The sequence below is a fragment of the Alligator mississippiensis genome, chromosome 1 (genome assembly GCF_030867095.1).
Source record: "Alligator mississippiensis isolate rAllMis1 chromosome 1, rAllMis1, whole genome shotgun sequence".
NCBI classification, from domain to species: domain Eukaryota; kingdom Metazoa; phylum Chordata; order Crocodylia; family Alligatoridae; genus Alligator; species Alligator mississippiensis.
The window spans coordinates 466,097,429-466,120,862 of NC_081824.1; the positions used below are offsets into that span (position 1 = coordinate 466,097,429).

The 23,434-nt window shown below is 49.9% G+C and overlaps 1 protein-coding gene across 1 annotated transcript; it reads right to left on the reverse strand.

Moving 5' to 3' along the window:
* Positions 1–18,219, reverse strand: LOC132249459 (ral guanine nucleotide dissociation stimulator-like). Its single transcript, XM_059724634.1, has 9 exons — positions 18,214–18,219; positions 17,310–17,429; positions 15,391–15,506; positions 13,318–13,398; positions 9,064–9,245; positions 7,560–8,140; positions 4,893–4,961; positions 3,222–3,336; positions 1–234 (listed from the first exon to the last, which is right to left on the reverse strand). Exons 1-9 carry the CDS (start codon positions 18,217–18,219, stop codon positions 59–61), a joined length of 1,446 nt encoding a protein of 481 aa, XP_059580617.1. The 3' UTR covers positions 1–58.
* Positions 18,220–23,434: the final 5,215 nt, after the last annotated feature.

Genomic DNA, 23,434 nt, shown 5'->3' on the forward strand with positions numbered 1-23,434 from the left:
TTCCCAGTGTCCCCCAGCCTGACGGTGTTATTTATGTCAGCTCCCTTTTAAAAAGCTTTCATTCAGGTCTGAGCCTGCTGCCTCTAAAGAGGCGAGGTAGGCGCCTCCTCTTTTTCTTGATTTCAGCAGGCCCTGGGGTGACAACAAAAGCTGGTTTTCTTCTTATACTGAAGTCTGCATTGCCCTGGCTGTTCATTTCAGAGAACACGTTTGCTCCCTGCGGGAAGACTAGCTCTGCAGAAAGAGAAAAGCAAAGAAGCGTCGAGTGATTTACTCTGGATAGTAGCACTGCGAGCAAGCGTAGAAAACTGGGGAGCATTCAGAGGTGCATGCTGGCTGGACACGTGCCATTTGGAAGTCTAAATGAGGTTCTTTAATTTGGTTTTTACTAGTTATAACACCTCCTTTCCCACCAGCAGCAAAACTATGAGAAGATGTTGGACCATCCAAAGTCATGCTTCTGGAAGTCTGAGAGCACCAAACTTACCTGTGCACTACATGAAACAGTTTTCTGGCTCAGAGATCATTGACTACAGACAGTAGCATGATGCATACACACAGGGCTGTACATTTAGGTTGAAAGGCAATCATTTGACTTGCTTTCTTAACGCATCATTTCCATGTGTGGTTGTCTACAGCTTGCATGTTTTGGGTTCTTTATTCAACAAAAAGGTCAAGGCAAATTCCTTTCCATTCAGCTGAGACAACCCCTTTACCTCCTCATGCACCAAGAACAGGGGTTGAGCTTTGCCTTTTGGCAGCAGAGGAGATTGCTGCTCCTGGAGCTCACAGGTACCTGTCTGCTAGCAATGGGAGACAGCTGTTTTCCAGGGAGGTGCATGTGTGGGGAGGGGGACACTGAGGCGTTGGGCTGCTGGGTGCCAGAGGTGAGCAGAAAGAAGCCTGCTCAACCTGCCTTTCTCCCCTCCCTTTGCATCCTCCCTCTCTTCACTGGCTCTGAAAGAGGGCTGGCAAATCCAGGGCAGGGCCTGATACTGCTGCTGATTTGATGGTGATGATAGTTTGACCTCGCAATGGTCAGGGATTGATGGTAGACTCTCCTCCTGCCACTCAAGATACCCAGCAGGCTTAGGGCTTGCCAAACACTGCAAGTGCAATGCCTACAATCAGGTAGCCCTCTGTGAAGGTGAAGCTGTTTTGTGGATAATGCTCGGGATTTATACAGTGCTTTCCCCAGTAGGGTCTTTGACCATAAGTATGGCTTTAGGCATGACAAGAGTACAAATAAATAGTAAAGGTTAGTACGGGCATGCAAAACCTCAAACTACTGGTGGCCAGGATCCCAGGGACAGTACATTTAAAGGAAGAAGGAATCGGGGAATTTGGTTGTACCTTCGAGGGAATATTAAGGGCACGAGGATACATCATCCCTGTGTGAGGAAGGTTAAGAATCACGTCAACGGACTGGCTTGGCTAAACAGCAAATGCTTTTGTGACTTGAAACTTAACAAGGAATCTCTCAAAATGGGGAAGCGTAGCTACAATACTACAGATGGCAATAAAGGAAAAACCCGGGCAGACCAAGGCACTGCAATACAGCTACTACGAGACACACAAGCACCCTTTGAAGTTAGATGTCAAGGACCAAAGGAAGTGTAGGTCCATTACTGATTGGGGAAAGGGAATTAAAATTGTTCAATGTGGAAAAGGCAACGTGTTTAATGACTTCTTATCTCAGTCCGCATAAAATGTGTCCTAGAGGTCTCAAGGAACTGAGCATACGCTTAGGAAATCTGCAGATGATGCCAAGCGAGGTAGGACAGCAGAAGATCTGGAAGATAGGTTGAGGATTCTCAATGACCGTGACCAAATGGAAAAAATGGTCTTAAATTAATGAAAGAATAGTATAATAGTTACAGGAGTAGAGCAGAAGCTAAACATGAGTCATCCCTGCAATATTGTTACAAAAACTGAAACAGAATAAGAGCATGTGGGGCTGTGTTAACATGCATGTTGCATGCAAAGTAGGGGAAACCATTTTTCAATGATATTCAGCATTGGGGAGGCCTTAGCTGGAAAACTGGTCAGTTCAAGGCATCATGCTTTATAAGAAACAGAGAAACTGGAAAGAATCCAGAGAAGAGCAACAACAACGAGGAAAGGTCTAATATTGTCCTAGACAGGAAAAGTTGGAAGACCTGGATTATGTAATCCTGAGAAAATGGATGGGGTGTTAGAAATCTTCAAAAAGGTTGTTACTTGTAAAGAGGATCTCTAGTTGTCTGTGATTACAGCGGGTATACTAACGGGCTTATATTCCAACGGGGGCATTTAAGTTGGAAATGAGGAAATACTTCCTAACTCTCAGGTGGTGAAGTCATGAAACAGATTGCTGAGAGAGATTGTCAGGAAGGTGGGGCTGGGCACTGGGTCTCCCGCTCCCTCGATGAGTAGCCTTCCCATCTCTCCAATGAGCTTTTGCCCAGCCAAAGTGTCATGAATGATAGTACGGCCTAATGGGCATACCTGACCTGTTCATGGCTTCAAACATGCTGAGCTGGAGCACAACCCCACCCAAAACTGCAGCACTGTGGCTGTGGCCATGCTGTTTAGGCACACAAGGTGAAGTGGGATATAGCCCTGTGACTCAGTTTACATGCACGGGCAAGAAAGGAGCTGTGCCCATTTCAAACATCTAGTAAACTTCAGTCTTCTCCAGGAAGTTATTGAAGGCAAGGATGTCATCACTCACAAGGGGATTGGACGTATCAGGACAAAAAACGGCTTCAGCCAATACTTAACTAACTGGAGGAGAGGGAGGCTGTACTGTGCTGCACCAGAATTAATACTGTGATGCTGAGTTTACACAAATCATCACAAATTCCTGGTGCAGAGATCATAGATTTTCAAGCAGGATGGATTTCAGGGAGTGGATCTGGACTGTGTCGTCCCTGTGGCTTTCTGGGCACCAGTCAGTGTGCAGGTGATGCTCCCAGTTTGTTCTGTTTCATTTGGCCCTGACTTCAGACAACTGGACACGTCAGCACTGGATCTCTAATTGTCAGTCTTTCCCAACTGCACCCATGCCATCCCAAAGGGGAGTAGAGGTGTGCTGACTCCTACCAGGTAATCAAGAGGGAGGTCTACTCCACCTGGCTATGAGATGAAACAAAGCACTATTTCTAAAATGGATTCATAGGCATGTTCTTCTGCAAATATGAGGAGGATATCTGAACCTGCAAAAAGTTTTGCTCTCTTACCTTTGTGCTCTGAAATGACCTGCACAAGCTGGTACTTTTCTGCTTCCTCCACGTCTAGATGGTATTTTGTCATGATTTTTGAAATGACGTCTACAGTCCTGTCTTGGCTGGTTAACTGGAAAAAGCATTTTGCAATGAATGATTTTGCTTCTTTGTTTCTTGACATTTGTTTTCAGTTTATCTATCTGGCATGTTGGTTTGGTGTCTCATGGGTGAGGTACAGACAGTGCACGAATGGAAATTACAGAGATGGAAATAGCCTTGTGCACAGCACATCCTAGCAAAGGGTGACGGTTTCTGTGTGTATTTTACACTACAAAGCTGCATCTCTAGATTTGGTTTGTCCCTGGTATAAAAAAGACCACTATGAATGTCCTTTTATTTTGCCTCTGTCTCGCTGAAATCTTTCATTGCAGCGTGATCACCCACATGTAGCAGAGTCCCAGAAGCCACTAGGCTGGTCCTATGCCATCAAGGCTTTTCTTGCCTAAATCTACCTTGAGCCAGTGAGATGGCACAAGCAGCAGCTGCATCACCATGCATCTGGCCCAGGGTTTCCCTCGAAACCGTTTCCCTTTCACTGCAAAGTGCCAGGGTTTATCTCTTAATGGTTTCCCACACAACCTTCTCACAAACAACTGGGAGAAACATGGGGAAAAGCAAATGACTCCAAAGCAGATAGACAACTGGCTCAACAGCCACAAGCAAAAGTCATTCTGCATGGATCCAGGTGGGAACGGCAGGAGGCTTTGAGTGGACTCCTACAGGGATCTGTCCTGGCTCCGCTGCTGTTCAGAGGATTTGGATGCAGGAATAAAGAGCTTCCTGAGCAAAGCTGCAGACAACACAGGACAGGGAAGGACAGCAAACGCACTGGGAGCACTGTCTGTTGGCTGCAGCTAGGGCTGGGGATTTGGAGTCGGGTGTGCTGATTGCTCTTGTGAGAACTAAAAAAACTGACAAGTTCCTGGATTTTGCTTCTGTGCTCGGGGTCCTACCTAGCACCACATTTGGGATTGGGCCTCCATCTCCTTGCTTTAACTGTCGTGGGTTATGGTTATTCTTGGTGTTTTGGGCATTGAGACTAGTAGTTGTGCAGGAGGTTGGTTTCTGCAGTATTAAGAATAGGTCAGACATAAATTGAGTGGAAAGGTTTAGTCAGGAATCATCCTGCCGTCAGCAGGGGGTTAGATTAGATGGCCTCCTGAGGTCTTCCAGCTCTACTTTTCTATAAGAGAAAATGAGGGATAATACACTATGATATTTAGAAGTGTATGCTCTTTGGGCTCCTATTTGTCTATTGCTATACAGCATCTTTCCGTGACTTGCCTCCAGGCTGTTCTTCAGTGTATCAGTCTGCCTACCTGTGCACACATGCCCATTCATACAAGTGGTGTGCATGGTTTCCTGTTACCTTAGTCAATGATTGAGGACAAGTGGTGGATATTATCCAGCTGAAAGCCCAGAGAAAAGTTTAGGAGGTGGAATGTACTTTGACTACTAAAATGCCAATGTCAATTCTCCTAAGAATCAAGGGCATGAGGTGGCCCCTAATATTTCAAAGCTTTGTCTTGGTGTGAAACAGAGCAGCAGAGAATTTACATATAACTTGTCATCCAGAGTGAACACACATCCAGTAATAAATCTACACAGCTCTTCCACATCACTTACCAGAATACCTTTGTATGCAGCACCTTTGCCGCTCTGCAATGTGCAGCGAACGATACGGGCTTCTCCGTTCTTCTGGGAGTAAGGTGCAGACCGAGTGGATCAGAGGTGGAGGAAGGAGGAGGTGATGAAGGTGTGGCCATGGAAGGTACGCATGAATGAGATGATGAGCATTCAGAGATGTACATAATGAAAAATAAAAGAAGGGAAAAAGTCACAAACATGGTGGAAGCAGTAGGGATGAAAGAGCAGAACCAGAAGCAGGTATTTTGGGTCTATGCCTGGTTCTTGAATGTTGTTAGTGGTGGTGTCCTACCTACAGGAGTAACTTGGTTTGGTATTTGCAATGAAGTATTCATATTTAGTATTCCATCTACAATTAACACCCCTGAAACACGGAAGACATCGATTTTGGTTGTTTGAAATGGGTATTTAGTTGGTCTAATAAAAGATAGCACTTTTCCCTAAAGAACCTTGTCTGCTGAAAGAAATGGTGGCATTCCCAACTACACGACGTGCTTTGCTTAGGAAGGAGCTCCTGCAGGGCAGATGCGCCTACTGACCTTTCTCTGCCATTACCTATTGGGCAAGGTTGTGATATGGAAAGTAAACTAATATTCCAAAACCCTGGAAACTTTGCTTCCATCTCCTGCACTCCTTTGTGTTTACAGGCTCCTCTGACTTCTGCCCAGGGGGGCAGGGGGGCCCGGGATGTGGGCACAATAGTGCTGGGAGTGTGGGATATGCCCCGCCGCCTCTTGCCCAGCCAGGACGGGCGGTGGGCAGGGGCATGATGCAAATGCAGCTTGTTCCGGGCAGAAGAGGGCAAGCAGTAGCAGGGCATAGACCCCACTCCCAGCACTGCCGTGCCTACATCCCGTGCCTCCCTGCCCCGGCTGGGTAAGTGGAAGCAGGGCATCACCGGCCGGTTGCCCAGCCGGGGTGAGGGGGCACAGGATGCAGGTGTGGCAGTGCCGGGAGTGGGAGCTATGCCCTGCTGCTGCTTGCCCCCTTCCACCCAGAGCAAGCTGCGCCACCCCCGTCCCCTCCCCAAGTCCCACATCCCCCTGCCCCGGCTGCGCAGCTTGTCCCAGTCCCAGCCCCAGCCCCAGCCCCAATCCCTCCTTCACTGCGGGGCAGTGCAACTCAGCCTCGGCTGCCCGCCACCTGGCACTGCCTCTAGCCCATCGCATGGGCCTGGCCTGGTTTAGTGCGGCACTGTGTGCTTTCGAGTAGCTCTGGGTCACTCATGCTGTCACTCGGGGCCCCATGTCCCTCATGGGGACTGTGTGTTGAGGAGGGTGGGTCCTGCATGAATGAAACAGGCCCTGCCCGATGGCACGTGGTGCCCATGCACACAGGACCTGGGCCAGCATGACAGGTGGTCTCCGGGAGTGGGCCCAGGTGATGTGGCAGAGGAGCGGCCGGTGCCGAGCCGCACTGCTCCGTGCCGCATGTGGGGATGTGCCAGGAGACCCCAAGTGCCGCAGTGCTCACTGCTGCTCCCAGTGAGCTGTGGGCTGTGCACGGGGGCTGAGGTATTGTGGGGGGTGGGCCATGTGGGGGAGCTGTGGGCCCTGCAAGGGGCATGTGGGCCTGGCAGGGGGGAATGCTGTGGTCCTGGGGGCGGCAGTCCACGTGCTGTGTGGGGGAGCTATGCCTTGTTGCGGGGCAGAGGACCCACCCTACCTGAGCACCCACCTCCCACAGTCCCCACTCACCCACAGTCCCCCCACAATCCCCCCAAACCTATCTCCACCCCCTGTCCTACCACCCTCCTGCAAGCAGCTGCTGGCCCCAGGCTCTAGCTCCCCCTGGCTGCAGATTTGAGAGGAGCTGGGCGGGGTTATTTTGCCCCAAGTGGCACAACTTGCCCCACACCATAGGGTGTGGCCAGGCATTTGGCTGAGGCAGAAATCCCTGGGTCAAATACGTGCTGGTCCTAGTTGAACTGGTGCAAGCACACATGCCTGCTTGTGTGGCCATGCCCTAAGGGTGCAGAGAGAAGTGGAGCTCCCAGCTGTAAGTCAGAATGATTTTTGCAACGCGTTCTGAGTTGCTACATTGCCCGAGACCAAACAGAAGTTAAGTGTTGGTCTGGAGAGGTGGGGATCTAGCTGCCTGCTGGGAGCCTGCAAGCAGGTTCCCACAACAAGGGCCAAGCTCTGTGCAGTGTTGGCTGTTTCAGCATGGCAGGGGGGAAAGGCAGTGGAGGGAGCTCGTTCTTGGGGCTCTGCAGCTGGTGTTGAGGGGTGGAGTGGGGGAGTTGGAGCCACCCCACCTTGGGGGGCCTGTAATACACTGGGACCACCCTGTAGAGGGGGCCTGAAAAACCCTAAGACTCAGCTCCTTCTGCTCCCTTGCCCCACTCCCATTCTGAAAACACCGACAGGCTGGGAGCCCCAGCAGACACACGTTACACAAGACACTACGTTTTGAAACATCTTTAGCTGATACTACATGCAATGAGGAGCCAGATTTTCACCCAGTGGGCCATTTAAGCTGTTTGCAGCCGTGCACTTGTGTTTGGTCACAGCTATGAACAGCTTTCTGGGGGACAGGACTAAACAATGCACGTGGAAATTCAATTTTCACTTAGAATACAAATATCGGCAATTCCTCATACCCTTTTCCTATTGAATACTTTGAACAAAAGGTTCTAGACCCTACCTTTTCCTGAGGCAGGTTCTTGGGCTGGTCCCTGGGCAGGTCCCTGGGCTGGACCTTGGGCTGGACTCCAGGCAGGTCCCCAAGTCGGTGCCCCAGATGGTCCTTGGGCTGGTCCCCTGGCTGGCCCTCGGGCTGGTCCCCACGTTGGTCCTCCAGCTGCTCCCTGGGCTGCCCCTTGGGCTGCTTCCTGGGCTGGACCTCAGGCAGGTTCCCGGCCTGGCCCTCAGGCTGGTCCCCGGGCTGGCCCTTGGGTTGGACTCCAGGCAGGTCCCCAGGCTGGCCCTCGGGCAGGTCCCCAGGTCGGTCCCCCAGATGGCCCTCAGGCTGCTCCCCGGGCTGGACCTCAGGCAGGTCCCTGGGCTGGACCTCAGGCAGGTCCCCTGGCTGGCCCTTGGGCTGGTCCCTGGGCTGGTCCCCCGGCTGGTTGTCAGGATGGTCCCCAGGTTGGTCCTCCAGCTGCTCCCCGGGCTGGCCTTTGGGCTGCTCCCCGGGCTGGACCTCAGGCAGGTCCCCAGGCTGATCTCCCAGCTGCTCCTGTGGCTGGTCCTCGGGATGGTCCTCGGGATGGTCCCCGGGCTGGCCTAGATACACCAGTTTATTTTCAGCTAAATGAGGTGAGTGAAAATGGCTGGACCAGCCTTAGTTATGTATGGATAGTTGATGAAAAGAAGCCACAGATATAGAATTTTTTTAACAATTGTTTACAAAAATCAGCTCTCTGTCCTCCATTTCTGATCCCTTCCCTCCCCAACTGGCATCTCTCCTCTCTCTCTCTTTATCTTAACTCAGTAAAATCAACTCCAGATCTTGTTCTACAAGATGTTAACCTCTTAATTTCCACTGGCATTTCCCCTATAGTCTAACTCATTGACACTTCTCAGTCAAGTGAGGTGGCTGTCACTCAAAGTTTAAGAACCTTTTTCAAATATTACTACAAGAAATAAATGCAAGAACAAAACCCCTAGAAACTTCTGCTCACTTTGAACAAGAGTTGGATCGAAACATAGACCTGAACATTTTCTTGGCCCACTGGAACCAAATCCAGGATACAATCTCATTAGTCACCTTTTAGCCACCTTGGAGATATGAACGTTTTTGGGGCTGAAGAAAAAGTTGGCCGGGGAACTCCTTTCTCCAGGGATGCAATGCATCTTTTATCCACATTTAAATGCCTGATTTTATCTGGCGGTGTACCCATTTCTAAAATAACACCTTCTTCCTGGAACATCCACCTGGTCAAGTTTATGGGTTGAAAAACTGCTTTGCTTTTGTATCCTCTATTTCATATATCATTTCCTTTCACTTCTGTGCCAAAGCTAGACGTTAGCACATTGCACCAGGTCCCAGAAGCATACCCAGCAAGTGATTGGCCACAGGAAAGTTTCAAACTGGGTTAAGGACCATGTGTCAATTTGATATGGGTAACATTTACCCCCGCAAATGCAATTCTTTAGTGCAGTTTCGGAGATGATGCAGTGATAGCTTGAAAAAATATATAACTTACTCTCATTTTCTCCTACGTTTTTCAACTGGCGGAGGAGATGTTTCGCCTCCATTTCAGTTTCAGAGCCAGGGACCTCTTTGTGAAGGTGGGCTATCACCTTCTCCAGAGTGAGGTGCTTTGGCGGCTCCCTGAAATCTTCAGCGCTGAAGTGCAGCCAGATTTTCAAAAAGAAGATGACTGGACTGAAAAGAAATACGTTGACAAAATCCGGTCATAATCAGTCTTTGTAACAGTGATATCTGTCATTCAAACCTGTATAAAAAGATGAATCTATTCCTTCTGCTATGAGCGAGCAAGGAGTTCTGATCTGGGCACCTTTTTCCGTAATCATGGTCTAAACTCACTGACACACATTTTACCACTCTTAATTACTGATCAAAGCTAGTGAATGAACCCTGAGTTGTATCCTCAAGATGCAAAATATAGGACAGTTATAACTATTTTTAGCCATATCACCATCCTCCAATTTGATCCAGTATTACAGCAAACAAAGTAGAGGAGACACAGGCAAAACACGAACATCTTGCCCTAAACACCACCTTTACACAACACACAAATCGCCTGGCTTTTCTCGCTTTCTACTTTTCTTGCTTGCTTTTTTTCTTGCTACTTTTGGGCCACTTTCTGCAGTGTTTCTCTCCTAGTGTCACACACAGAAGAAATGCCAACTTGAGTGGGTGAACTTCAGCTAAGCCATTGCGACAGCTTTTCAGGTCTGCCAGTCTCTCCCCTTGTCTCCCACAGACAGGCAGGAATAATTCCCATTCTCCTGAACAGACATGAGACATAGGACCGTAAGAATCACAATCTGGGTCAGAGCAGAGGCCCGGCTATCTCACAACACTGTCTCCACAAGTGGTAAGGAGCAGATGTTTTGGAGGATGAGTAGAAGAAAGAGAACAGAGAGATGCATCCTCCGTCACGATGCTTGCTAAGTCACCACGCATGTGGCCATCCCTAAGCCCTATGACTGACAGCCCCAGATTGGCACCTTTCGAAAGGGCAGTTGCAATCTTTCACTGAACCTGGTTATAGTACTGGCCTCCACAACATCCGGGAGTGATGTGTGTCACAAATTAGTGAAGTGTGAAAAAGTACTTCCTTTTGGTTGTTTCAAACCTGCTGCCTCATCATTTAATGAGGTGGCCCTAAATTCTTGTATCAGGAGACCGTAAATACAGGTTTCCTTCGATTTCTGCTGTACACGCATTCCTGGAGCACGGCACATCAGTCAAATTTGCATAATGCAAACCCACTTTACAATTCATCAATTCATAGATTCATACATATAGGGTGGGAAGGGACCTTGTAGATCTGCTAGTCTGACCCCCTGCCCTGGGCAGGAGAGAAAACTGGGCTCAAATGACCCCAGCCAGGTAAACGTCGAGCCTCCTCTTAAAGACCCCCAGGGTAGGAGCCAGCACCACTGCCCTTGGGAGCTGGTTCCAGATCCTAGCCGCTCTGACTGTGAAGTGGTGCCTTCGGATGTCTAGTCTAAACCTACTCTCTAGCAACTTATGGCCGTTATTCCTTGTTACTCAGGGAGACCCTCAGGGGAACAAGGTCTCTCCCAAACCCCGCTGGTCCCCCGTAGTAAGTTTACAGATGGCCACCAGGTCCCCCCTAAGCCTTCTCTTGCAAAGGCTGAACAGGTTCAGGTCCCGTAGCCTCTCCTCATAGGGTCTGCCCTGCTGTCTCCGGATAACGCGGGTGGCCCTCCTCTGGACCCTCTCCGTGCTGTCCACGTCCCTCCGCTTGTCCGCACTCGCCCCAGCCCGTGCTGGAGCAGCCCCGGGAACAGCCGACACCAGGTGCCTGCACCACGGCACTAAACCTTACAATCCCAGGGCCTGAGAATTTGGAGGCCTGAGTGCTTCGTTGAACTGAAATGAGAAGCACCTCAAGCTGGGGGCACACGACTAGAGGCTCTTTTGAAAAAGTAGTCTGCTTTCTCCCCAGGTCATCTATAAATAGAAGAATGGTACTTGAATGTTTCTCAAAGCCTTTGAAGTCTAACATGTGATATCTTCTTGTAGTAGGATTAGTCAGAACAGGCCGTCGTTCAGGTTTTCCTGGCTCATTAGAACTTGGTTCACAACAAGGGCATTCAACCTCCAGCCCACGGGCTGAATCTGGCCCCCAGAGCCCTAACATCCAGCCCGCAGGGCTCCCCCACGGCTCGTACATTTGGCAGCTGGGAGCAGTGCAAGCTCCACGTGGCTGGACGCAGCCTCACTTGGGCCATTGCCTGTGCCATGGGATATGGGCTAGGCTGCCCCTGTGAGTCCAGATTGGGCCAGGCTTTTCCCTCCCCCCATGCCCCGCATGTCTGCATCAGGATCCAGCTGTTCCCCCACCCCCACATCCGGGCCACTCTTCCCTTCCCCTCCCTCACACATCTGGATTGGGCTTGCCCTGGCCCAAACTGCCCCTCCCCATGCATCCAGATCAGGACTGGGACCAAGACTGGCTGCGGTTCCCCTCTGCAGTTTCCAGAGGCTCTGATAAAGCCTTAAGCAAAGTATATAGGGGATTAAAACACATCCCTTCCAGAGTGGGCAGCAGACTCAGGAAGTCCTGGTTTCCAAGGCCTGTACTTTAGCCACTAATATATATTTCTTCCCAAGTAAACCCAAAGAGAAGCAGGTTACTCAGCACTTTATTAACAGCCGACTTAGAGATCAGGTTGAGCTTGGACCATCTCAGGTCCAGACTCAACAGCTGCTGCTTCCCAGAACATGCCATACTCGCACTTCACAACCCCACAGCCACCCAGTTAAGAGGATTTCCCGGTGGTGGGACTGGTAGGTCAGCCATTTTATAATGTGTAATGGTAAGTATTAATAATCATTTTGTAGTGTGGTTTGAAAACCTGGGGCTTTCTCTGTAACACCCCCCTGTCTTAGGAATGAGCAATGCTAAACTTAGGAAAACTAAAAACCCTATTCATGAAACTGTGTAGAAAGGTTGTTTCTGGGAGGGAAAATGCTGTGTAAGGGCTTGGAAGTTAGACTCTCGTCTTGCATTTCCTAGCTCTGGGGTACTGACTGGAGATGGCTCATGACAGAAAAGGACGTGGATCTTGTTTTTCCCCAAAACAAATGAAAGAATTGAAGCTACTTGAACCCTTGCTTAAATCCAGTCATTGACAAGCAAGATCATGGCAGTTAAGACAATTTACTTAATGCGGGAAGCTGTGCTAATTTACTTGCCGGAAGCTGTGCTACCTCTCTTATAGAGAAACTCACAGCCATACACTCACTGCCAAGAGCTAAAGGGAGTCAGCGGGATCAACAAGCGGGGGTCAAATATAATCCTTCAAGTCCTTTATACTGCCAATGCATACCAAACCTCAGAGCATGCAGATGTCAATGTCTAGATGTGCTGAGGGAAGGTTCATTAGACTCCTGCTTCTTAAAAACAAAGTAATGGTCCGTATGGAACTAGAGGCAGAAGAAGACAACTTCTTTTTTCATTTCAGAAAGGTTAGTTTCACCATTTTGAGCATCCAAATGTAAACACAATGTAAAAATCCACAAGGAGGAATGAGTAATCAAATGACCAATTAAATGATGTTTAAAAAATTCTCATGTGGGATTTTGGGGACAGCAACCTTCATGCACACAAACACATGCACGCAGACATACACACATGCATGCATCACATGCAAGCACACACAGATACATTCATGCAGACACATGCATGCAGACACATGCACACTCGTGCATGCACAGACACATGCAAGCACACACCCGTGCATGCCAAAGACATGCACACACACAAACACACACATGCATGTACACGTGCACATGTGCACACAGGCACATGCAAGCACACACATGCATGAACAAACATATACACACAGACATACACACATGCATCACATGCAAGCACAATCAGGGCTACACCCCCCTAGAGTATGTCGGCATTTCCAGAATAGAAAATGAAATCCATAACAGACAATAACATGCATATTTGCATAACATGTGGTGAAAAGAAGCAAGGGCAACAAGCATGCTTTCTTTGTCCCCCAGAAATTACTGACCCCAAAATAAAAGACAGTTTCTGTTCAGTTTTGGGGCAGCATCCCAGTCTCTGTCGATTAATGTATGCATGATACAGTGAATTCTTTGCTGATACCAATAAGGATGGCTGTATGTGTGTGTGTGTGTGTAAATATATATATATATTAAAGGCGATCAGGTTTACCATCCTCTGAATCCTGACTGAGGTTTTGCTGTACAGCACACTTACTTCCTGAGGACTGCCCTGGAGTTTGCTGAGAAAGCTGGACTTTCATCTCCTCTGCAGCTCGAAGTCTCCAGCTTTCCATGCCTAAACGTCAAAATGGATATTTTAGAGAGTTATTTAAAAAACAAGCTCAACATACCTGGAAGGGCAGCACCACTAGACTCTTCAGCACCACTAGACTGCACAGCCCATCAGGGTAACAGGACCAGCAGGTGTGATCAGAGATCACGACGCACAAGAACGTAACTACGACTTAGTAAAATGTCCTTGTCGTATTCATTTACGTTCCTATCACTATTCTGATTAGTCTGCAAAAGCACAAAAGAGCAGTAGGAAAACCACTCCCCAAGTCAGAGAGGAAACCAAGCCTGATCAGTTTAGGGGGAGAAGGACCACATTGTGACACTGAGCAGAGTAAAAGATGTGAGAGTTTTCTTCAGAAATCCCTGACTTTCCCATAATTCCTGGACTGTCATGGCTACATCACGCTTTCACTGAGAATCAAATAAAATGGGTTTTTCTGATAGTGAGGCTGGACAGCAAAGCGGGGATCTGGTTAAATGGAAGAGCTAGATTAGCAGAACTCATCGTTGGAAAGGTGGGAGGGCTTGGAAGAAAGGAGAAGCCTGCATATAGATCGGTGATAACTAGACCTGCTCCCACCCCAGGGCTGCTGGCTTAGTCCAGCGCCAAAGAGAGGGTGTTGCACATCGGGTGCATCTACATGTGACATTAAGGCGAGCCATAAACTCTGGTGCACTTGGCGCCAGAGTCAACTGCTGCCAGGCACAGCATCTGCACGTGCACCCAGGACCACAGCACTTTGTGCCAGAGCAGAAGAGTCCCGGGCTGAAAGGGAGCATCAGTCCCAGCTCAGGGGGCAGCACTGGGCGGTGGAGGGACTGCCCGGGCACGAAGGTGCTACAGTGTGTGGCGAGGAGGCAGGCAGCCCCTGTATTTAGCACCCTAGCACCCCACAGAGTCTCTTTCTACAGGACTTTGGTTTAACATGACTTCTTCTCTGGCTGCCAGCCCACCCTCATCATGCTGAGGACCAGATTGAGACTGCCTTTTGGGGAAGGCCTGCTGTGATAAGATTTCCCCTCCGCCCCTCAAGCTCTCCATATGTGGAGAGGGGCTGTCGCATTTTCTGAAGTCGTGAGAGTACTGAGACTGCTCTCGCTGTTCACTCTCAGATGGATATCACCGTTCAATGGCATATCACCACCAAGAGGACAGGAAGGAGGTCAAGTCTTAGCCCTGTCCCCCTCCCTCTTCTGCTTCCTTCTACACCAGGGCATTGCCAGCAACTAAATAGTACAATTTGGCCCACCCTTTCCTGTTACATTACATTAGAAGAATTAGTTGCAACATAAAGATGTTAATTATTTGCTGCTAGTAAAAATAGAAGTCTTTTTTACCAACTGTTGTAGGGAAAAACGTGGCCATTGCAAATCTATGCATATTAAAGGCTGACCACATTTTCCATTGAAATATGCTTGTGGGAGAATTTAATGCTGGGACCTGGTGCCTAATGGTATGCTTTATACCAGTTCTGGAGACCACTGCTAGGGGCAGGCACAAGGCAGGGCAGGGCGGCACTGGGAGAATAACTTGTTCAGAGAGCTACAGACTTTTGTCGGCCTTCCTCAGACACTACGAACAGACTTGCAGAGAGCAGGGGGACGAGATAGAAAGGTCCTGATCCAGCACAGGCCGATTCATGCAGCAAAGAGTTACGCAGAGGGACAGCGACAGCCTGGATTTGTTAACTCGGGCTTTCCCCAGCAGTGTGTTCAGCTGTTTGCAGGACTGCTTGCCTCCAGCTGTCCTCTCTTTCCACTAAGGAACCAAGCAGTCCAACTTACTTATTGGTCTCCTTGTTTGAGAAAGTACTCAGCTCTGAGGAGGCATTTTCAACCCTGTTTCAACTGAAACACTGACTTTTTTCAAGCTTGTTAGAAATACATGCATAGCATTAACTTCTTAAGTATGCCATCTTCAAAACTATTCATCTCTTGCAACGTCCCACCTCTAAACACCATCACAGCTTCCTCCACAGCTCTTGGCTCTTACCTGCTGAGGAGCATTTCTAGGACCTCGCCAGGAGAGGCAAAGGTCCTGTATGTCAAGAAAAATGCATGGATGTTCTCGAAATCCTCCAGAAGAGTATCCACATTTTTCTGCATGGCCTGTGAAAAAATGGTGAAAATCTTGACATCAGTCATGAAACAAGCAGTCTCCCCACTCTGAAATGCCAGTTCAATTTTGCCTTTTGCGAACACAGATGATCGTATAGCACAAATTACTGACATGTCATTATTTGATTGCCGGTCTAAAGATGGCTCCAATGACGAACTCGTTAGAACCGGTGATCCTTCTACACAGCGTTACCTTGACATCCTCCCCTCACCGTGTCAGTAGCTAACTGCAGCCCAGAGACAAGCAGACCTTTCCTCTCCCAACCAGACCAGCGCTGGGACGCACGAGCGGGGAGAAACATGTCCAGGACAGAGGAACCAGCACGAGTCCGCAGTGCCCCTCCTCTGAACCAGTGCCAAACCCCACGTCCACCCAGTGCTGGAGCGGGGAGGTCTGTTATCAGAAGTACATGTCGGTAGAGGAGATAGAAACCAAGTCTTGACCATGGGGAATCAGACACGTTTTGTGAAGGAAGAGTGTTAATCCCACAAGTCCAGGCATATCCCAGAGGTAGCAATGTATTTGGTCTCCCTTTGTCCCTCTTCAAGTTTTACATCTGGATGCAATATTTCTTGTCACTTTTAGACTTGCCCTTGCACTGGCTGGAGCCTGATCCAAGCCCAGGCAAGTTAATGGGAACAAGCCATCATTGTTATTCGAGAGGCATATTATTATGTTATTAGTGGGAAATGGTCCCTGGGAGTGATTCAGGTACTTGTGTGGAAAGACAGCGGGGATGGAAAGTTCTGGACAGATAAAAGATGCAAATAGGTATATTGACAAGGACAGCTGGATGTTTCCCATTTTGTGTTTTTAAATAGTCCAGTTATAACCAGGAATATTCATAGTTTCATAGTTGGTCGGGTGAATGGACCTGTGCAGATCATCCAGTCCGACCCCCTGCCATGACTACTGGGGTCAAACGACCCCGGCAAGGTGTTCATCCAGCCTCCTCTTAAAGACGCCAGGGTAGGAGCCAGGGTAGGAGCTAGGGTAGGCCTTCCTGAAGGCCAGAAAGACTACGTCCACTGCTACACTTGCGTCTAATGATTTTGTGACCTGGTCGCAGAAGGCCACCAGGTTGGTCTGACAGGACCTGCCTCTCATGAACCTGTGCTGGTTGCCCCCAAGCATAATCTTCCCTGCTGGCCCCTCGCGGACGTGCGCCAGGAGAGTTATCTCGAAAAGCTTACCCAGGACCGAGGTAAGAGCTTACCTCAGTCCCTTTCTCCAAGCGTTGTCATCCCAGTGACCTCCCACCAGCGCTAACAGACTTTTATGAGCAAAAACACTTGTTTCCCTGGAGATACGTAGATAGTTCACACGAGTCAATGTAAATCTATAGCCCTCCGGATAATGCCTGCTCACAGTCCCCAACAGGCCTCCTGGTTTGATACGTGTGGACATCCACCATTCCCGGTACGTGTGTATCTCGGGCCCCCTCAACGCGTGCAGGTAAAGGTGTGATTAGCACTGTCATGTGTGCAACGCCTGTACGTGATTCACAAGATACATTCAGAGATTCAAATAGGACTCTAGGCGCTGCACAGCTGGGGGTGCAAGTCGGGGGTGCCGCTCCTGCTGCTACGGGCTGCGGCCGGGGGCCATGCCGGGCTCCTCCTGGCGGGGTGTTGAGTCGCGCTGTGCTCGGGGAGGGTGGCAGTGCTGCTGGATGGGGGATCGGGGGGCTATGGTGAATTTTGGGGTGGCTGCTGCCCCCCATCCCCAGAGCCCTGCTGGGGCCTCCATCTGCCCCCCACCCACGGCCCTGTCCCCTTCATCCACAGACTTACCTGCAGCTGCAGCTGCTGCCTCCATTGAGCCTGCAAGGTCCTCCAGTCTGTGCTCTCACATAGCTGCTCCTGCCCGTCCTGGATGCCTGCTTGGGGCATCAGCTCTCGGGTGCGGTGGCGCTGGAGGAAAGAAGGCAGAGGGATGCATCTGCGCCCGTGTCCCTTCTCCTGATCTGCCCTGTTGAGGAGGTCAAAACCTGGTTAATTGGAAATTATTACTTCCAGTGGCGTAAGGAGCCAAGATGGCTAGGTGCTAAGAGTCATAGGTTCATACACCGTAGAGTCGGAAGGGGCCACGAAGGATCATCGTGTCCGACCCCCTGCCCCCGGCAGGAAAGAGGGCCGAGGTCAGATGACCCCAGCAGGTGCCTGTCTAGCCTCCTCTTGAAGACCTCCACGTTAGGTGATAGCACCACCTCTCTTGGCAGCCCGTTCCAGATTCTGGCCACCCTTACTGGAAAAAATATCTTCCTAATGTCTAACGTGAATCTACTGTCCACTAGTTTGCACTCATTTTTCTGAGTTACTCCCTGGGGTGCTCTGGTAAACAGCGCATCACCAATTCCCTGCCATCCTCCCCGATAAAGTTATAGGCGGCTACAAGGTCGCCCCTCAGCCGTCTCTTGTAACGACCGAAGAAATCCAGATCTCTCAACATCCCCTCATAGGGTCTTTCACAGAGACCACTAATTATGGGAGTGGCCCTCCTCTGGACCCTCTCCAGATTCTCCGTGGCCCTCCTGAAGTGCGGCACCCAGAACTGGACATGGTACTCCAGCTGCAGCCTGACCGGTGCTGCATCGAGGGGGAGCATCACCTCCCTCAATCCGTTGGTCATGCATCTGCTAATACACAACAAGGTGCGATTGGCTTTGGTGATGGCCTCGGTACACTGCTGGCTCACGTTCATCTTGGAGTCAACTGGGACTCCAAGATCCCTCTCAGCCTCCGAGCTACTGAGGAGGTCATCCCCCAACCTGTCGGTGTGCTGGGGGTTCCTCCTCCCTTGGTGCAGACCTTGCATTTATCTTTGTTGAACTGAATCCTATTTTGTTCCACCCATTGATCCAACCTGTCCAGGTCAGCCTGTATCTGCTCCCTGCCCTCCAGTGTATTAACTTTTCCCCATAACTTGGTATCATTTGCGAACTTGGAAAGGGTGCTCTTCACACCCTTGTCCAAATTGCTGATGAAGATATTAAATGACACCTGTCCAAGGATCAAACCCCATGGGACCCCACTGCCCACCTCCATCCAGCCCAAAAACAATGCGGCTACCACCACTCTCTGGGTGCTAAGCACATCTAGACCTTTTAAAAGAAAACAAAAATAAATCAGAGAGACAAAAACAGAAAAATAAATCAACATGCATTGTGCCATTTCTTTGTACACATCAAGCGTGTCCCAATGAGCGTGCACATGCAGTTTGTGGTATGTCAAACCCATTTCAGGCCCCATAGACCACACGTGGCACACGTGCACTCATTTGCCATGCTGCAGGTTTATAGTGTGGTGCCCAAATTTGAAAGTGGGAGCTCCTGGTGTCAAAAAACAAAAGAAAAAAAAGGTGGCACAGTGCACATGGCACCTACATGTGCTGCCAGAAACAGAGCCTGGCTGGGCAGAGCTATGCTCTGGCTGCCGGGCAGGCTCCGAGCTGCAGGATTGCTGCCACTGCTGCCCTGGCAGGTCCCAAGTCAAGTTGCTGGGGCCAGCAAAGGTGCTGGCCCCAGCCTCCCACCCCCACCCCAGACAGCTTGCCCTGCACCAACCCCATGTGCAAGGGCTTGCACCGCAGCATAAAGAAAATGTGTGTCACCTCTATTTTTGCTGTGGCAACTGCATGCCCCTGCATGTGGAGACACACTCCTAATGATTGTGCCCTGCTTTTATATCCGTGCATCCTCATTCATTCTGAAAGATTGCAAAGTGCTTCCCAAAATACAGACTGGACATACCACTGACCTTCGGCCACCCCCGGCAGATACACAGACACGTAGCACACCGGAGAACCAGGGCTTGGGGGAGAAGAATGAGGGGGAACGATGGAAAGACCTTATCTAGGGGACAGGTCTGAAATGACTGGACAGTCTCTCTAGGAGTGAAGGACTGGTGCTGAATTATGTGCACAACAAGTGACAGGGGAACCACAAGCGTTGCAGCCAGGGTGGCAGAAGATCCATGTCAATGGCAGAGCGAGAAGTTAAAAAAAAAAGAGAGGATTATTAACTTAACTTCATTTCTTCTACTTTATTCTGCTTCCTCTGAGCTGAGATATGTTGACCTAAGTTTCAGGAAGACTAAACAGTGGTGAAGATTTCTGTGTTTTGCTTTTACTTTGTAGGCAGGAGAAAACACTTCTTGCATTGCAGGGAAATGAAGTTCTAGTAACCGCTGTCCTGGTCATCTTTTCTCATGTGAGCAATGGTCTGCATTACCATAAGGGTGTAACGTGGATGGGAGGGAAGCAGCCTGTGCCACAGCAACCTGGAGCGGAGGAGTCCATGAAAAAACCTCTCATCCAAACTGCTGGAAGATCTGAGATTGCCCCAGGATTTATAAAGTAAAGCTTTGCGCCTAGGCAACACTGAGAGGATGACGAATTAGAAATGCCTGCCTAGGACACAGTATTTTTCTGTCTTCGATTGAAAATCTCCTGCAGCATCTCATGAATGAATCCTCTTTTCCTCTTAAGGGCATATAGTCTAATTTTGATAAGTGATAGATGAAATGTATCATTGTTAAGACAAAAACCCTTAAAATGGAAGCTGAAGAAATGGATACAGAAGGTGAGCACAATACTGCCGAAAGCATGCATTACTAAAAGCAAAATGCCAAAACGTTTCTATTATTTCATTGAGTCACTACGAGCTCCTATACTTGTGCAGGGAGCCTGCTCTGACACGCTGGAAATGCAGCACGTTGGAGCAAACTATATGAACTGAGTCTGCCAGAGCCTGGACATCACCGCGCTCCAGCAGGCAGTAGAAAGACGGACACCGAGAATTAGTCCAACGGTACTAATACCACAGGATTCATGTCAGCATCTTCTAAAGAAGGATATTTCAAGTTAGTGCCGTCGTCTTGTGTTTTAGAAAGAGGAATTGTGTACAGAAAAAGGGGGAAGATCCTAAAGTTACAATTAAATAAATGTATATCCTTACTTTAATTTCACAAGCATGCCATCATGGAGACACGGACCATGAGCACACTGCCACAGAGCCATACCTCTTAACAAAAAAAGGAAGCAGGAAGGCAAGAAGAAAAGTGTTATGATATTAAATAGCAAGTTTTAGGAGACTGTTTGCATCAACTCGTTTAGAAAATGGAAATTGAAATCCAAAAGAAGCCCACAGAGCCTGAAGTGCAGCGTGAAAAGGGGAGACCAGGATGTAACGTGGGGAGCAAACTGTTCATCGAATCTTGGACTGTCAGGGCTGGAAGGACCTTGTCGATCCTCGGGTCCAGCCCCTGCACCAGGCAGGACAAGACACCGGGGGTCAAGCCACCGCGGCGAGGTGACATTCCTGTCTCCTCCTGAAGATTTCCAGGGGAGGTGACTGCACCCCTCAGGGGCACAGTCAGGGCGGCCAGGATCTGGAACCAGCTGCCAAGGGGAGCGGTGCTGGCTCCTACCTTGGGGGTCTTTCCAAGGAGACTGGATAACTACCTAGCTGGGGTCAGATGAGCTGCAACGTACCAGGGGTCATATGAGCCCAGTATTCATTCCTGCCCAGGGCAGGGGGCCGGACTCGATGATCTGCTCGGGTCCCTTCCCACCCTACATCTATGAAGCTATGAACCACCACTGCGGGGAGTTTATTCCAGTCTGGACACCCAATTAAATGCATAGAAATACATTTTTAAAATAGATTAAAGTAGGAAACTTGTAAGAGAAACAGTGCATTGTCGGACTACTAAGGCATTAAAGGAGAAGAAGACCCCAAAGATGACCCTTCAAGGCTATCATCCAACACAAAACACTTTAGTAATCAGGTTTTGGTTATGTAAATCCCCCAAAGTCCATGGGCGACAATCAATGAAACTTGAAGCAGAATTTCGGGGTCGGTTCAATTACCAAAAAAGCCAACAGAAAACCTGTTCTTGTTGGGTTGAGCCCTCGGCCCTTTTCCTCAGTGCTCAACCAGGGCAAAGTTAGCAGCAATATCATCTTTTCCTTCCCTAGAGTAAAGAGGGGACTGGAAGTGAAGTAAGGCTTCCTTGTCTGTCTGCGGGCCTCGGGGCTCTGTCTTTCTGCACGAGCTCTCTCTGAATCCTGCGTGGAGCTTATTGTCTTTTCTGGCCCTGCTCCAGCGCTCACTGCACCGCTACGCGCAGAGACCTGGCTGGGCCGTCTTCTTTCCAATGCCGCTGCGGGCCCTTCCCCTCCCCTCGCCATGAACACAGAGTCGTTACACGGAGATGGCATTAATCACACTGAACTTCATATGCTGCTGTCGACAGCGACAGGGGTGTTTGATCACACGCACTACTCATTTCCTTGCCACACTTTGTGAAGATCTGCTGAGCACTGCATTCTTCAATTCACACCCAAATTTCTCAAATTAGGCAAGGCAAAAAGAGCATATGACAGTGAGAATTGGCATCTCTATTTGATTTACCTTCCTCTGTCGCCAAAAGATCCCATATTCCTATCCAGGGATAAAAGACTGTCCAGTCTTCTGTAACTGTGTGAAAGAAATATTGAAGAGCAAGTTGAAACCACAACCAGTAATTCCCAGTTACTTGATGTCTGGAGTGAGGGGCAGCATCATGGCTGGGGGGGCAGGGTACTGCAGTTTTGGGGTGAGGGGCACTGGCAGGCTGGGGTCAGTGGGTTGGGAGTGAGGGGCAGCAGCAAGGCTGGCGGGGGCTGTGGCTTGGCACTGAGGAGCAACAGCATGGGCAGGGACAGGGCACTGGCATGGCACTGCCCCCCACTGCCATATCCCCCCGTCCCCCCTCTGCCATGTGACAGGTGTCCTGCATTTTGGACCTGGAAATATGGAAACCCTAAAGCAACATCCGCATCCTCACTGCCTCCTCTGCTGCACCCCTCACCTTGCCTGCCCAGCCAAATAGCATCGCTCCAAGCACTCCCCCCGCCTCCCCCATGTCAGGCCAGCACACCTCGTCTTCAGCCCTTGGCTTGTACTGAAGCGGACTGAAGTCATGTTTAGGAAAGAAACGAAAGCATAAAAGTGACAATTCCCCCAGCCACAAGTCACCCACCCCTAGGACCTCCCAAGTGTGGGTGCAAACACCCCCTCATTTGCCCACACTTACCCTTGCGGTCAGGGTGACACCAAGGACACAGGTGTGACCTGACAGCAACCAGTGTTGGCTCGGGAGCCGTCCAACTGCTGTGCGCGTCTCCAGGAGCCGCACGGCAACGAGCTGGTTCTAGAAGGGGCCATTGTGATGCGCGTCACCTTCTCCGGGTCTCCCCGCGTGCACATCTCGGCCGGGTCCGGCCGCACCGCTGCATCAGCCTCCAGGTGTGAGACAGGGCTGGGCTTGCACACGGCCTGATGGTACTCACAAGGAGGGACTCCAGCCAGGACTGGACCCTGCCAGGGTTTCCCTCCAGGGCACTGTGACAGTGGCTGAGGAAAGGGACTCCAGCATCAGATCCTAACGAACACCATTTCTTGTCTGTGCACAAGAACAGACGGCCCAGGTCTGTCTCACACGTGCTCCCTGCAGTGACTGTCACCTCTGTGTCTGTAGGCCGGGGGGCTCCCGCTGCTCCCAGCTCTGAGCTGGGGAATACACTGTATTACTTGCTGCCTACTGTCGGCCCTTTGATGGTGTGGATCCTCCCAGTCTCTCAGCATTGCACTGCTTTCATGGGTAACTTCCCCCAGTTTCGCTTCAAGCCCTTTCCCTTTCTGGAGGGCGAACTGTTTAACCAGATCCATGTCCTGGATCTCCCTCTTCTGCCTTTGGTCAAACAGCCCTTGCACCAGAGCTGCGGCTGAAGAGGCTCTTTCATGGATATCATGTGCTTGCTGCGCCTTGAGGTAGTGCTCCTTCTCTGCCATCCTCATTTTACCTTTCCTGCCTGGTTCCTTAACCATAACCACGCTATCTCTTTCGTTTTCGATGAACGGACTGGAAGATGG

Excerpts from the sequence above, each read along its gene's own strand:
- LOC132249459 (XM_059724634.1), bottom strand. Across the intron at positions 15,507-17,309 it reads GGCAGCAGCTGCAGCTGCAG|GCCATGCAGAAAAATGTGGA; the intron begins GTAAGTCTGTGG and ends ATTTTTTCACAG. Across the intron at positions 4,962-7,559 it reads AGAACCTGCCTCAGGAAAAG|AACGGAGAAGCCCGTATCGT; the intron begins GTAGGGTCTAGA and ends TACTCCCAGAAG.